General features: G+C 33.9%; 1 protein-coding gene across 4 annotated transcripts in view; it reads right to left on the bottom strand.

Moving 5' to 3' along the window:
- Positions 1-2,171: 2,171 nt before the first annotated feature.
- Positions 2,172-17,227, bottom strand: part of LOC123542727 (sodium/glucose cotransporter 4-like) — a 51,207-nt gene continuing 36,151 nt past the window's right edge. For all 4 annotated transcript variants that reach the window (XM_045328745.2, XM_045328822.2, XM_045328898.2 and 1 more), the window contains 6 exons: positions 16,667-16,832; positions 15,400-15,621; positions 7,038-7,197; positions 5,471-5,623; positions 5,107-5,180; positions 2,172-4,437 (listed from right to left, as the gene is read on the bottom strand). In XM_045328745.2, coding sequence (XP_045184680.2) covers positions 4,321-4,437; positions 5,107-5,180; positions 5,471-5,623; positions 7,038-7,197; positions 15,400-15,621; positions 16,667-16,832 — 892 coding nt within the window. In that variant the 3' untranslated portion in view covers positions 2,172-4,320. The remainder of the gene's footprint in view (positions 4,438-5,106; positions 5,181-5,470; positions 5,624-7,037; positions 7,198-15,399; positions 15,622-16,666; positions 16,833-17,227) is intronic.

The raw sequence follows: 17,227 nt of genomic DNA, 5'->3' as shown, positions 1-17,227 counted from the left end.
ATGATTACATCCCTTTATGGCCTTACTGTATAACTTTATGTGTAATATTGAAAGTAGTGGTTTTCTAAGATTTTCATATTATATTATTTGCATAGAAAACGCTATTTTTTTGAGACGTGACTCTCCATAACATAACGTAATACTTTTAAGGAGAAACATTTTCACACACATTTTCTTGTGTGTTTAACGTGACCAAATCTTTAACAAAAATTTTAGAAGAAGCCTCATTTTGTTGCTACTCCACTGTCCATCTTCATATCGGTTAACGTAATGTACATTCTTAGTATTAGTAGTCAACAAAATCAAATTACCATGCGCAGGTGTAGTGTAAATAGATTCTCAACATGAATTTTAGCTTCAGATCACACAACAGATTATTGTCCAAGTTTTAGACTAGGAGATTTAATCAGTACCAACAAATCGATAAACTACGCAACATCGCACTGTAAGATGCCTTTTAGGAATACTTAGGTTTCAATACATTGCAGCTTTTACATGTAATCTCAGTTGGCTTCCCAGTAGACATAATTATATGCTTGTTGAACATGTTTGATGCGGACTTGGCAATGAATGCTGAGGCGGATTTGACAGTGCACTTTGGTGTTCTTTAATGAAAACGGATATGCACATTGTGGACTTGAGAGTGCATGATGGAGAGTTTTTATTGACCATGGATGCGGACAAAGCTATGGACTGTAAGGCGGTCTTTACTGACAAAGGATGCGGACTTAGTTATGGATTACGAGGCGGACATGAGTGTGCACGGTGGCGTTTTTTTCTTGGCAAATGAGGCGCACAATGGATGCTAGGTGGACTTGACAGTGCATAATGGCAGTCTCTATTGACTATTGAGACGCACTTGATTGAAAATGGAGGACTTTACAATAGCAGGCTTGATAATATATCCGGACTCTACAACCCAATAGATCAAGCCGCAGGAGTAATTGTAAGTGTCACATATCATACAAGTGTATTATTATGATAAAGGGTAATTTCAGTAAAATTATATAGAACCACTTTCATTGTCTTCATGGCAAGATATAACAAGAGGGTCATGATGACCCTGGATCGCTCACCAGAGTAATATGAGCTACATGTTTCAAATGTCAAACTGATGATTTTTAGAATTTTTTTGGAAAATTTTCCGATGTACAATCAAGTCACCCCTGGGGCGGGGCTAATTTTACCCCGTGGGTCATGATTTGAACAAAGTTCGTAGAAGTCTACTAGGTAATGTTACATATCGAATATCTAAGATCTAGGCCTTCTGGTTTATTTTAAGCAAATTTATGAAGATTTCCCTATGTACAATCAAGTAACCCCTGGGGCGGGGTCAATTTGACCCTGGGTGGTCAAGATTTGAACACATTTTTAGGAGGTCCACTAGGCAATGCTATAAGTCAAATATCTAAGATCTAGGCTTTCTGGTTTATTTTTAGAAAATTTTTGAAGATTTTCCTATGTAAAATCAAGTGACCTCTGGGGCGGGGTCAATTTTGACCCTGGAGGTCATGATTTGAACAAATTTTGTAGAGGTCTGCTAGGCAATGCTACATGTGAAATATCTAAGCTCTAGGCCTTCTGGCTTATTTTAAGAATTTTTTTTAAGATTTTCATATGTAAAATCAAGTGACCCCTGGGGCGGGGTCAATTTTGACCGCGGGGTCATGATTTGAACAACTTTAGTAGAGGTCCACTAGGCAATGCTACAAGTCAAATATCTAAGGTCTAGGGCTTCTGGTTTTCGAGAAGAAGATTTTTTAAGATTTTTCTATGTAAAATCAAGTGACACCTGGGGCGGGGTCAATTTTTACCCCGGGATCATGATTTGAACAAATTTGGTAGAGGTCCACTAGGCAATGCTTCACACCAAATATCTAAATTCTAGGGCTTCTGGTTTTTGAGAAGAAGATTTTTAAAGTTTTTCCTTTCGGTTGCCATGGCAACCAGAGTTCAATTCTTTGAACAATTTTGTAGAGCTTCACCCAAGGAACATTCCTGTGATGTTTGGATGAAATTTGCCTAGCGGTTTATGAGGAGATGTCGTTTGAAGTAAAAGTTTACGGACAACGGACGCCAGACGCTGGACGGTGAGTGATCCTAATAGCTCACCCTGACCCTTTGGCTCTGGTGATCTAAAAATTAAACTTGATAATATATAAACATAACAGTTACGATAAATTTTTATTATATATTTCCACAATACAAGAAATAGCTAGTACAGAAAGAAAACAATAAATTCAGTGGCATTTCGTGCAAATTAAAATACTGCATTGCTTAAATAAGTTATATAAAAGCTTATACAAAATAAAAAGCAGACATGTTTTCTTTGGAAAGGTATGCAAATATACAGAAACTGTATTTTCACTGATAGTTTTGGTGTCATATACAGAACATTACATATACTACATACATTTTGATATCACACCCAGTTATGAAAGGACTGGCTTGAAATGCTTATGCTGTATACAAGTTGAGGTAAGGTTGCATTACTATGTACCTGAATTGTGATTTGGCAAGAAAATTGTAACAGGTATGAAATAAAAATCAATATATTGCCAGATTAGTAGAACACATTTTCCTGGCTGGCAAAGATACAAATTGTTCAGAAAGGAATATGTGTATATTCGTCATTAACTGTCCTGATGTTCCAGTTGAGTTGAATATAAGAATAGCTGCATAAGGTACATGTACGTGTCATTTCACACAAAGAAACAAAAGCATATAGAAGTGCATATAATTAGACAGAAATTGATTGTAGTGCTCTATTTCTATTTCAAAAATCATGATTAATCATTACAACAAATCAACACAACGGTTACATAATTACAGACGTCTTTTTGCCTCTTTTTTGTGCCATTTACATTTCAAATTCAGTAAAAATAAATGATTTTATTTCCAGAAAGAAAAAATAACACGGAAATATAGAAAATTATTTCTCAACACAGAGGGTCTGTAAACATTTACCGGAACTGCTATTTTATTAGCATACCATAATCATCCGCATATATTACGGATTAGTCGATTGGAGACAAATTGCTGAGACACTATTTCTAGATACACAATTTTTCAGCTGCCTAAATGCTCTCCACTCCTGACATTTCCCTTACCATCCACCACCAATCCCGCATAATCATGGCAATGACCGCATGATTAATTTAGTACCTGCGTATATCAAAACTACCTGTAAATTCCTAAATAATGAAATGTAAAATAAAAAACTTTACGGGCAGAAAAAAAGTTGTAAGTTATCTTGCATTTGTTAGCTAGCATCAAAATGAGGCAACTGCGAACTATCTTTCAAGAAAAATACATCATATGCAAATACAGCAAACATGCACGATTTTCTACAGATAACATTGTGTTTGTATCAGTGTTCTAATCTATTCAGTGAGCATATGGAGAACATTAAACGGTTTTTTGTTGTCAATATTTGACAGTCTGTTCAATGTTTATTTGACATTCTGTTCAATGTACTTTGTCAGTATTTTACATCCTGTTAAATGTTTATCTGACATTCTACTCAATGTCTGATGTTCAATGTCCTCCATATTGCTGCACTGCTTTATATTAAAGAATACTCCAACTGACAAATATATATATATTCGGCAGGAAGGCATCTTGTCATTTTTACATAAACAATCAGTTGCAAATGAATAATGCTTCCTCATGAGTGTCGTATGTTTTACTTAACAAGTAAAAATTACATGTATCGCGTCATTCAGTTAACGTTTAACTGAAACAGATAACGCCAGACATTGAAGCCCAGTCTCATGCAATTTCTCTTATATGGTGAATGTAAATATCTACAGTAGGTTATGCAACAAAGTCCAATTTACTATCAAGTAAACTGTAAGTCTCTACATGAATTGGATTCTAGATTTGCCTTTAGCGTTTCACTACTTCTTTTCGTTTTTTCTGAACTTTATGGCTGTGACTAAATACAGAGTTGGTGCACCTGTGATATATATATTACAGACTCCGGTATATACCGGATTAACTAAATTTGAAAGAAAATATCTTAAATGTATATATTTTGTAACCATGGTGATACTAACCCTAACCTCTAGTCAGTATATTATGCATTTGATACTCTAAATGCGTGCGGACATGCCAGAAAATGAGTAATTTTGCCGTGCGCTCCAATGGATAATAATTCCGCGCAGGCGCAGAACGGCTGCACCAACTCTGCAATGAGAAACATTCGAACTTTATAAGGATACTCCATTGTCCCAAGATAAGTCAGTATACTAAACCTACAGAAAGCCCACTTGAGTTGTGTGATATGCGGTGTCAATGATGCCGTACGAGATATATTATTCAAGCAAAATACACGGCAATCACTACCATCAGAACCATACTGCCAACAGCCGCAATGTTAGACAAGATCTTCCATCTTCTGTTCTCCACAATACACAACATATCAACATGTTCCACCTAAAGATAAAGGCAATAATAGATAATGTCATAAGAAGTGAGTTTGAAGATTTTTTTCTCCTAGCTCTGGTTGCCCCTAAAATGGTAACAAAAAAGGGATCAAGTTGAACAATCTGAACAACAATTATATGGTCCATCCAATGATGTCAACACAGACTGGGGATAATCCGTAAGTGGTTATTGAAAACAAGGCTTTTAATTGTTTTCTTTTTCTTTTTTTTCCTTGGTGGCTCCTTATAGAGACAAAGTATTTAAACAAACTTGAAAGAGGTCCATTTTAAGATGCTACAGACCAGCCTTATGTAATTCCAAGTATTTTCAAGGGAGAAGATATGTAAAGTAATACCAATGAATGGGAAGCTACGGACAATCCGCCGGTACAAATAGCTCAACCTGAACAAAGCTCAGGTAAGCTAGCATAATACGGAAAAACAACGATTCGTTGAATTCATATTCAATATGCCAATTAGTCACAAATTCAAACTACGATAGATTGTACTGAAGGACCTAAATTGAAACTTTGCCTAGGTAAATATTTGTTGTTAAGTCAATAACGATACTAGTACAGTGTAGTAACGTCTTGGGACAGATTATTGTTTCAGGCTACTGAAACAACATGTAGTATAAAAGTGGGAAAACTGTTTATATTCAAGCAAACGAATATTTTACCTGATGTTCGCTGATCTGCTTCATGTTCTCCAAACCACATATCCAGTTTCCAACACGTCTGTACCAGGTCAGTTCTGTAAAATATGTACATCTACTTAACCATTAGCTAGACACACTATATCAAGGAAAATAGCAGTGTCCAAATCAAAGTTACATGCCTGGAATGTTTCTAAAACTCAGTTTTCAGCACGAATAAGGATAAAAGATACATACAAATGGCAGCATGTGGGATAATGGTTACTTAAACATGAATATCTCATTTTAGTTATGTACATGCAGGCATAGGCATCATGAAATCAGCATGCATTCTATATAAACACTTTTTTTCGTAACACGTTTGAAAAAGTTACAGCTTGATATTTACCTATGGGTGTGCATTCAACGTCTGGTATCTCGGCTGTTTTCCGAACATCAAAGTTTACAATATGCAGTTCCGTTTTCTCTTCTTGGTCAACAAGCTTTTCTGCATGTTCTCCTTTCGATTTATCCGGAACAGTATGCTCTGATTTTTTGTCACCTAATATAAAAACATAATTATTATACTTCTAAACTCTTTAATTCTTTTGTAATAAAACCCCAGTTTTGCTTGATCTATATGTGCGTAAAGTGTGCCATAAATGGGTGTTGCATTCCAACGGCCGATCAATAACCTGGATGTTGTTGGCTAGCAGAAAGCTGTTTGTGTAGTTAGTAACGTGCGGCCTTACGTTATCATGTTGAAAGATACTGGCGTTTGCAGGGAAGCTATATTGAAGAACCTTGAGAACACATCAGTGACGTCACAGCGGGCATTAAGGTTTCTTTTAAGTTATATTTAATTCGTGTGACAAAACTGGTTTTCTCTACCGTATTTGTGTACACTACAAACATCTCCCGTGTACATCTTTTCACAAGCGCACACAGCACGTTTTTCAGGGATTTAGTGTGATCAACATTATATTTGTCAGAAAAGAGTTGTTTCTTATTATTACTATACGTTCTCTGTGATCTGACATGCATAGCTACGTTTTCGTTACTCCATTTTACATTTTCTCAAAGTTGTGCCCCATTTTGAAATAAGTAATTGTTTGGTTACTTTCTTATATTAAACCTAATACATTTGTTCACTGATAACTGAACAGCAGTGCACAGATCATATCACTTTTGTTTTACATTTTCATAAACTTATGTCCTGTATTAAACTTGTATTAATTCATTGAACTTCTTAGTATAAATGCTTTTGAGCAATCGGGCGTTGCTGTCCTCCGATAGCTCTTGATGTATTATCCGCTACTAAATAGCAAAATGCAGGTAAAAACGAATAAACAGTAATTAACATAGAATCAACGATTTAAACGTTTCTAATCCCCAGTCCATAAACTCTGTCATTGTAATTGTAAAAAAAATATTTAGGGGTAAAGTATATCTAGCACGATTTATGTGGTCAGAACTTCAAAAATAGTAATTTTTAACTGTAAAAACAAGGGGTACTACCTTTGACGATTTGAAACTAGTAAGTACTTTTGACGTCTGATTCATTTTAACTGTAAGAGTAAATGAGTAATACATCACGATGTTAACGCGAGGTAGAATAACATGTAGTGCAGGTCTTTTAGTTAAACGGAAGAACCAAAAAAAAAAAAAAAAAATACAAAAAAAAAAACAACGAAAAACAAAAAAAAAACAACAAAAAACACGTTGGATATTGCCAGTACCCGGTCTGGGATTTGAAACCTGGTCGTTTTTTTAGTTTTAAGAAATCGTGCAAGTTTCTTTCGCTACAATCAGAAATATGTGCTATACATTTTATACCTTTTTGGTACCATTTTTGTAAAACAATGTTCTTTTGTTTACAGTCATGCATATTATTTCTATGACACAATGTTTTTTTTTGCTAAATTACATATAAAGTTTATCCATATATACAGTAGTATATGTATAACTGTTCTTACCAGTTTCCTTGTCCGTTTTAAGCATTTGTAATTCTTGTTCACTAGATCGTGATGATACATCGCTGTTGGTACCGTATGCCTTGCTACTACCCTTCATCCACTCGTCTAAATCTATCCTGGGCTTTCTGCTGTGTCGGCTCCAGAATGTTAACCTGTACAACTGCAATGAAAAGACCTTAGATTATATAACTGGATATATTTGCACAGAAATAAATTGTGATCTCTATTGATTTGATCTGCTAAACTGTTTTAATAATATTTTTCTTTTACTTTTGTCCATAAAGGCCTTATATTATATTTATTAATCATACATTGTGCTCTTGTGTTTAATTGTTTGTTTTTTTTTGTTCGGCACCAACATATTGAGGTGAAAAATGGTATAATTAAACTTTTTTTATTATATAAGGCCACACCAAATTGATTACCTGTTCGTCGGATTTCAAGCACCAGTTTGACGGGAAATGAAAAAAAAATATTTTAATATTTTTTGACCGCCCGCACCTGGCGTATTTTTTGCGCTGGGTCGAAATCAGTAGGAACGAAAAAAAATGGTGGAAATTCCGAAGTTTAATCACACCTAACTTGTAATTTAGGCCAGCATTTTTTAATTTTCTAGTTTACGGGAACGCAGACCCTATTTTTTGACAAAAGGAAGTAAAGATAAAAGTCTTTTTTCAGTACATTTATTTTCATTTTACCCGCCGACCGTCCATATTTGCTACTGTCAATACAAGTTTAACTGTATGGTAGTGGTTTTGATTCATCAAAGTGAGCAGACGCATGAAAAATGGCAGCCTGCATGAAATAAATTGTGTAAAATTAAATTAGAAAAAATATACTAGTTAACAGACAATAATCTTTGGAATAAGTTGGTAGTGATAACAAGTATTGTAAATGAATTGGAGCTGAGTAGAAATTACAGAAGCTAAAGCTCAACATTGGGAATAATCACGTAAAGCTACGAAAAATGACGTTCACTAACGCTGTCCAGATGTTGAAAAATCTGGCGTATCACATGTACGAGATTTGTTGTTGATCGCGGCCGCGATCATTTTGAATAGGACAAGTATATACGTGCTGGGGAAAATATTTCATGATGTGAATTCTTTACTTGTGGGTGAAACAGGTCTCATAAGCGTAAATACGACTAGCTTCTACTGATTAAGACCAATTCTCTGTAAGAACCAAAAAAACTTGGAAACTCATAGTCACAGATTTCCTTTAAACCGATTTTTTCTTGAAGAGGGTGCAAAATTAAGAAAATCCTGTTTTTCATTTTTTTCAATATATGTCCCAGTTACCATGGAAACGAGGATGCAAATCCCCAACTTGCTGAATTTTCAAAAAAGTAGGGGTGCATGCCTATTTTGTTATCTGGAAAGTACTAGAAAGTGTCCTTGATTTTCGTACTTGTAAATATTAAAGGCAAATGAACAAGGTTTCATACCAAACTAATATTTCCAATATATTTATTTGATTCTTGTATGATCTAGACTTTTATCTGCAAGAAAAAATATATTTATGGAGCAAAACATATGTTTATATTGTGCTCTACACCTTGAAAAGTGCACAGGTCTCAGCAGAAAAGTATATTTGTTTGTATAAAGGGAAGATGATATTTCAAAAAGAAACATAAATCGTAGTGGGTCATTCAGACACATTCTTGTAGATTTGGGCCAAATTTTATGATTTGGGGCATTTTTCCTATTTTTATTACCTCCCCTTGATGCTCTTCATTTAGGAAATCACAAAGAGCTTATCTAAGTTTACTTCCTGGAATATGCTGAATTAGACTTCTACTCGGATTTTGCATATTTTTAGTATATAGATACAATGACAGTCAGAGATTTTATGCTAAATGGGCATGTGATGCTTGGATGTGTTCCTTCAAACCAAGTCCATGTTTAAAATTTGCTGAATAGCCACATTGTTTGCGAAAAATACTCTGGCAGAAAAGAGTCTAAACAGCTGAACTGTGGATAGACACCAGAGTCTGACATCTGTCTGTTTATTTCCATAAGTGAAGTTTGTATCAACTGACTGAAGGATCATTGTTAAAGGATAACAATGAAAACAGGTGAGTCTCATAATATTTTATGTTTTAATATGACATGTAAAAACTTCAAGCTATGCAAGATATGTGCTCACTTCTTTCAACAGATTCAAAGACCATACAGAGATTATTTTCTTAAATATTGAACAGACATTTCTTATTATTTTACCAAGATAAAACTTACAGGCATTTTCCCATCATTTTGGGAATACCATGCACCAACACCAGTGGAATTGGGAAAATGCTGTCAGAAATTGTCTGATGTGGAAATTTCCAAATTACCAAAATCTATGTAAAGATAGATTTTGTGTAAATTATTAATGGATTACATTTCAGTAAATTGAGCAACACTATAAATGTTGTTGTAATAACCTAAATATAGATATATCAAACACCAATATAAGGTAACACATTTGGGAATTTCATATTCAGACTTGGGAAGATACTGTTTTCTTTGGGATTACCTCCTTTTATTGGAGGTAGATTTATAATGGAAAAAGCACAGATTTTAGTTGTAAATGACCATTAGCATGCTTTTTATGTTATTTGTAAAAAGCAGATAAAGACATATTTTCATTTCAAAATGTATATATATTTTTGTAAATTTATTTGTTTTGTTTTTCAGCTGTGAGTTGTTTCTTTTGAAAATGACTGCTTGATGATAGTTTCAAACAACTATGAAGTGAGTGGATGTTCTAGAGAGGTAATCATAATTTAGTCATTTGCAACAGTGTATGTGTTTGCCAAAGTACCTGTAGAAATATAGACTTACTGAAGTAAAAACTCACTGAATGCTGAAAAATGAAAACATTTAATTGCATCCAATGCTACACATAAGTCAGCATGTTTTAATCTGCACATGCCTGTTTTACAAGTACATATTGAATGCAAATGGTTTGTGTCAAAGTTAATATGTTTTTTTTATATATATTTACACATTAGAGGCCTACATGTATTTAAATAAAGAATGAAGTCCCCTACATGCCCATATTCATACAAGTATGAAATCTTGACCTCTCAATCTATGATACAAGAATAGCTAGTAGGACTTAAATAACTTAAATTGACATACATTTGTATTGTGACTATAAATATTGATAAGTTTTTGAAATTTTAAAATATCCCCTTTTTAGGAAAGGACCCTCTGCACATGTATGAGAAACAGATTTCACTTTTAAAGTGGTCCATATAATGTTGAAAAGGATGAAATCCTGTATCTGTCAAAATGTAACAACAGTAACAACCATTTTAGTTTGATTTGTGTTTATTCCAGACTAATTCTTCAAAAAATGAATGATCATCATCATCATCCTTATTTTGGAATAAAAGGAAGAAAGGTATCTACATTTTATTTATAGTTTGTCTTAGTGTCTGATCAGGTCTGATTTCAGATCTTTATAAATGCTTGATTGAATGTTTCTTTTACAGAATATTTATGAACTTTGTTTAGAATTTCATGTATCTTAAATTTAATCAAAGTGTAGCAATTCAAAAGTATTTAATGTATTTCATACAATTGTTCCTTTTAAAATCATTTCAAGGAGGGGGTGGAGGGGTCTGTGTGATAAATTATTTTTATTAAAAGAATAAAGGAAAGATGTATATATTATACATTTACTTATGCAAAATTTATTAAATGATTGAAATAGTTTATGTAATATTTATTCATATAAATTTGTGAAAGGAAACCCTCCAGCTGGCTTGTAGAAGATCAGTAGTTCTACCCAGTAACATGATGTCACAAATATTTTAACTGGAGAGCCCATCCCACCACCACCCATAGTCAAATGAAAGACATTCAGATTAATATTCCCTCACATCTCTTTTTTTCAGTGACAGCTACAGTCATGGTAAAAGTAAATGCAGTCAGAAGACCTCTGATATCACCTGAAGAGCCAGCCTTCTCAAGATTCTGTATCAAATAAAAATAACAAGGAAAGACTTTTTGTAACTTGCAAATGTGCAGTCTGTGACATAACTGTCTGAACCAGGTAGTATAGTGTTGAAAAGATGACATTTCATCTCTATAGTAGAGGACACAAGTTTGAAATGCAGCATGTCATTGCGAAGGCAAAGTGTTTATGAAAATAGTGTGTGTGTTTTCCAAATAGAGAGGCTGAAAGTGGGGAATCATCAATTAGTGTTTTTGAAATAAGTTATGGACATCTGAATAGTGAAGATCTGTCCCTTTTTAGGATTGCCACAGACCAAAATAATGATTGGTGCCTTTGACATAAATAGAAGAACTCACACTGGACACCCTGAAGGTGGAATTATGTTGTTTGCATTAATGTTTCTTTTTCAGATTTATGGAAAAAAAATTAGATTGTCATTTCTTTAAAATGTTGATAGTTTTTTAACCAAATGCCCTGTAATTGAAAAATATCTTTATTCTTGACTTTATATTAATATTAAAAAAATCTGATACTGTTTGATTACTTTTGCATGTATAACATTTAATTTGTTATATTTAAATTTGATGAAATTTAATGTATTTTGAAAAAGATGCACTTGAACATATATAAATGGAATAAACACAAAGACAGTCTTTGAATATCTGTAAAAAAGCACATGTTTTGCAGTTCTCATCAGATTTGGTTACCAATTTACAGCATAATTATACATGAAGGCTTATTGCTCAAACATATGCAGATCTAATTGTATATTTTCTACCATAGATAATTTTATTTCATATAGATTTTTTAAATCTTTAAAAAATACTGAGAAAATATAGCAAAACAAAGGTTGAATTAGTATACTTGATTTTGTGAGACTGTTGAAATATTACAATTCTTTTTCCCTCTTAAGTCTGTATCATAAAATCATATTTTCTGATGAAATTTATTTTCTAAGAATGTTGCAATGCAGATTTTAATGAAAATTCATACATTTGTAAAGTTACCTATATTGTGTTAGGTATATATAGTAATTGGCCAATGATTAAAGAGAACATCTGAGTTTCTACCTGACTTTCTGACTAATTTAAGACCTCATTCATGTAACAACATCTATTAATCTTCAGAAATCCAGTAAAATTGTCATCAGTCTGTAAAACAGGTTTCATTCTAAGATATACAAGGCATGTGATATCCTATTTTACCAGCATGTATTTACTTTAATATAAAGTAGATTTAGTTGTGTATTTTGATAAATTTTGGAAAAAGCATTAGGAGATATGGCTGCAACTGCAGTTTGTATTAACTGAGTATTTACGGGCACTGGAAAGTGCATGATCAGGGTTTTTCTGAATAAACTTAGTAAAGTCTTAAATCTACATTATCTTTAGCTATCCGTAAAAAGTCTAGCCATTGTCTTGACAGTTTGAAAGAATTAAATACATTTGAGCCGCGCCATGAGAAAACCAACATAGTGGCTTTGCGACCAGCATAGATCCAGAGCAGCCCGCGCAGTCTGTTCAGGATCCATCCTGTTCCCTTTCAAAGCATATTGCAATGAGAGAAACTGTTAGTGAACAGCATGGATCCTGACCAGACTGCGCTGATGCACAGGCTGGTATGGATCCATGCGTATCGCAAACGCACTATGTTGGTTTTCTTGTGGCGCGGCTCATTTAAAGTTGTATCTAGCAAAATATTGACTAAACTGTTCTGTAGATAATTTGATTGTTAAAGGAAGAATGTGCATCATGATTGTTATTACATGAACATACTGTATTATTTTTAGATATCATGATATTTTTCAGTCTTGGATTACACTGTTATTTGTTCATAATTTTGAATTGTATTTAAAATGTATATATTAAATCAAATGGCGGAGTAGACATGATTTTGCTTTTACCACTGTTTGTTTCCATGGCAACAAAATGATTTCCAAAGGTGAAAGGACACTGTCTTTACACAAACACATACAGATATTTTTATGCAGAATCTTCTCCTAAAATTTCTCCATAAATTCTGTCGAGGGAGAAGTCACTTCTCCCTAAAATTTTGACCTAGGATGATTCCTGTTTTTTAATGTTGTAACCATGGCAACTTGAAAAAAAATTGGACAGTCATGATTAGTAACCATACAATACCTTAAAGGCCAGAATTATTTAGTTGTGTTATGAGTATTTCCAACTGCTTTGAAACTCGAAATTAGTTTACCTAAAAGAAAGAAAAGTGCATACAAGGTTGTTGAGAACTGACCTTGTGACAATGCTTTAAGTTTCATAGCTCATTATTATGGTTGTATCCTTCTTAATTCTGCCCAGAATGTCTTCAGGTGCGTTAGATGCATTGCCAGTTTGCAGATGAACTTTTCTTGTTTCATAGAATACAAAATGGATACAGAAAGTGCTTTAAAAAGGTCTGAATTATAATTTTCTTTTACGTTGCCATGGTAACGGAACATTCTCCTTAATTTCTAGACAATGTGTTGGACACTATAACTTTGTAAAATGATTTTACATTAAATACTTGTTTTGCTACAATTCTATATCTGGCAATGTAATATTATTTCAGGTTATTCTGTAATTTAGGCATAAATGAGTTTGCTGAAAACTCATTTTTTGTCAATTTTCAAATTTCTGTAAAAAGCTTAAATATGAATGACCCACTAAAATTTCTTCTTAAATTGAAATGGGTATCATAGCTCTGCTGAATCCATACAAATATTATATTCAGATGTGTGCACTTTTTCTCTATTAGAAGTTCAAAAATATACATGCAGACCAATTTTTAAAGATAATGAAAAATCTTAAAAGGGGGTATTTATAAAATCGTTGCTGCTAAAACTGTGAAAATGTTGAAAGACAATATTTGTTTTAAATAATTATTTCAGGTATGTATTTCAGGCAAATATGAAAATAAATGCTCTATTTCAGGCACAGAGACCACTATTTGTAAAGAAAATTGTAACATTTTAGTAAAATTTGACTCTCAGAAATTGCCATTTTTCGCAAAAAGTATAATGTTCCCGTTTCCATGGTAACCAGAGCTGATTCATATCTTTTCACCCTTGATTCTTCATATATGGCTTGAATACTAAAAAGGGTGCAAATATGAAGTAATTCTGAGACTATGAGTTTCCGACCCCTTCTTTAATTTTTTGGTTCTTACAGAGAATTGGTCTTATAAAACATACCGTACGATTTGTTGTGAATTAACTGTTGTTGTACTTTTAGTAGTTCAACCGCCACCCTTGTTTAAGAACAACATTTAAAAAAACACGTTTTTTTTCATCCTCAAGTAATAAGTAAGTAGACTCGCCCAGTTTAATCAATCTAGACGCATGCATAGAGCGCTTACTTCACCCAATTTACATTCGGAACATTTTCACGCGTTTCGGGCTTTATCGTATGTTTTACATGGGATTTTTGAACCGTCCAAAGATGTTGGAAATGTTTGTCTCATTGTTTATTTTTTTTTAATAAAAATGTTACTGCTTTCATTTTCTACCACTTTTTTTCCACCCTTGCCTGAAAAAACAGTAATGAGTTTGTACACCTTTAGACAATTGTGCTCTGTTGAAATTTAACCAAACACAAGTTTACCTGCATAAACAGAAAGCGTGATATGTCACCATACGCGGATCCAGAGGGTGGTGGTGGGGGACCGGGGATCTGGACCCCCTCTGGAAAAAGGCAACATTAGGACTGCATGTAAAGATGTAAAGTATATGCGGCTGCTGCTACATACGACCCCGACATAATTCATATTATTTATCTAAAAGAAACTAAGAATTTTACCTTCAAGAAAGCTGGATTTTATCATTTTTCCCAAATTTAACAGGTTAGTCCATAGAATGCAAAACTGTGACCTCTAGAGTGTTAAGAAGCTTTTCCTTTGATTTGACCTGGTGTCCTAGTTTTTGACCCCAGATTACCCAATATCAAATTAGTCTAAGATTTTATTGAGGGTAACATTTTGACCAAGTTTCATTAAAATTGGGCCAAAATTGTGACCTCTAGAGTGTTAACAAGCGTTTCCTTTCATTTGACCTGGTGACCTAGTTTTTGATCCCAGATGGCTCGATATCAGACTCATCGAAGATTTTATTGAGGGTAACATTCTGACCAAGTTTCATTAAGATTGGGCTAAAATTGTGACCTCTAGAGTGTTAACAGTCAAATTGTTGACGACGGACGACGGACAGACAGACACAGGGCGATCACAAAATGTTACCTTTCAGCACTTCGTGCTCAGGTGAGCTAAAAAGGTTTCCGGACATCATTTGCCTATTTTTCACTGATAATGATTAATTTGTGAACATCGCTGCTCTTTTCCTTAAAAACTGATACGAATCACTAATACATCGTTTTTCTTTTGTAGAATAATTTATTATCAGTTATTTATTTTGATTACTTACACATCGTTCGTCTATGGGTTTTGTCAATAAAGATATGACGGCAGCCACAATCCCCGTCAACAGAAACAGGAAAACAGAGAAATACAGGTAATGAAAGTTTTTTATTATGACTGGAACTGGATTCGGGCCTTCGTCTCCACATGAGAACTTTCCGTAGGAATACTCAGCTACAAATCTGGCTAGGCCGACAAGCATCCCAAACAACAAGCCGAAGAAAGCTCCCTGAAATACAAAAAAACATCGCAACATGTTTGTACCAACTCGGCCATTTCGGCTTCTTCGCAGTCAAAAGACTGAAGTAAAGAAACAACTTTAATAGGCTCAATCAAAACGAGCTTGCAACATGTTCGTTGTTGTCGTGTTGAGCGTCCTGTACAGTTTCCATTTTTTCTATTTTAAACAATACCCTTTATGAACGACTCTGTTACCATTCTGCTTAATTCTTCCTATGCTTCAAAAGGATCTTCCTATAGATCTTATCATAAATAACTTTTGAGATATTTTTCGTCCTTACTCCGCCATACAGGGTGGCTGTTTTATTTTATCTTGGTTCGTTGACACAAGAAGGGCCATGTTTCATAGCACAAACAAGGTACATGTATAACAAGAAACATGTCTGCCAAATAAATCTGAAAAGCTAACCGTTGATTTTGGGAGGACTGAAAATTTTCCATGGAAGCCGCTTTTCTTGACAAATCATTTTTCTATGCTCACCTAGCCAGCTATTTATGACAAATCAAAATCATACTGACATATCTGGAATTTTTCTGCACACTGGTGGAAAGTTGTCTTTTGGCATATAATTGTTCATATTAATTATAACAAACAAAACATCATTGCCACGTTTCATCAACTTCTACCTAAAGATTTCAGGGAAAGTGTCATCTGAGAAAATATTTGACGACGGACTCAGGTGAGCTAAAACTAGTTTAGACCGATTGTGAAGGAAGCGTAAATTAAATCTGTAAAAAGATCCCTTAGAAACATAGAATACAACCAAAAAAGAATAATTACAGACTCTGTTTAACTGAGTCTATTCATGAGAGGTTATGTTAAGGTTAAGGGTACATAAGTCACTCTCAGGTCTTTGAACAAAAACAAGTTTAAACATATTAGATCCCGGTTGAACAGCTGGAGCCACTAACCTCCCTCAAGATAGTACTTAGACTTAACCGGCATAACTCATTGATAAACATCTTACAAAACTTTGTTCTAACAAAATTGTGTAATGATAAAAAATGAATGCATAAAGAAATACAATCTTTACCTTCTCATTAAGTCTTGGCCAGAACAATGCCAATATAAAGATACAACATATAGGTGGCTGTAGGTAGCTGGAGACCTCCTGTATATACACGTACAGTTGTGTACTGGCGTGGCGTAATACCGGGATCCATATAATACTGATCACCACCAGTACAATCACAAATACCCTACAATATCATAGAAACACTGTTAAATTATCTTAATTCATCCATCTGCAAATGTTTTTCCTTTAAGACTTGAATAACTGAAGTTTGTGCAAAGTGAAAACTGAAAACCCATCAAATGAAATATAATATAAAATATATTGTCTTTCTTTTGTCCGCTTGAGTAGGTATTTAGCACAGACAAGAAAGTAAAGGACAGTGGAAGAATGTCCAAGACGTTTGTGTCGAGTTTTTCAAATTGTTTGGGAAAGATGTATATTATTTGCTTAATTTTATTTTTAATTCTATGCCTGCTGATTGAGGCGAAAGGAAAAATCATAAAAAACAATGGTTGGGCCGTAAACAAGACGACCAGTGGCCCTGTGGTGATTCTTTTTTCAAAAGTCGGAATAACTTGT

The sequence above is a fragment of the Mercenaria mercenaria genome, chromosome 15 (assembly GCF_021730395.1).
Source record: "Mercenaria mercenaria strain notata chromosome 15, MADL_Memer_1, whole genome shotgun sequence".
Classification (NCBI taxonomy): Eukaryota; Metazoa; Mollusca; class Bivalvia; order Venerida; family Veneridae; genus Mercenaria; species Mercenaria mercenaria.
The sequence above is the reverse complement of the archived record's forward strand: the minus strand, read 5'-3'. Positions and strand labels throughout refer to the sequence as shown.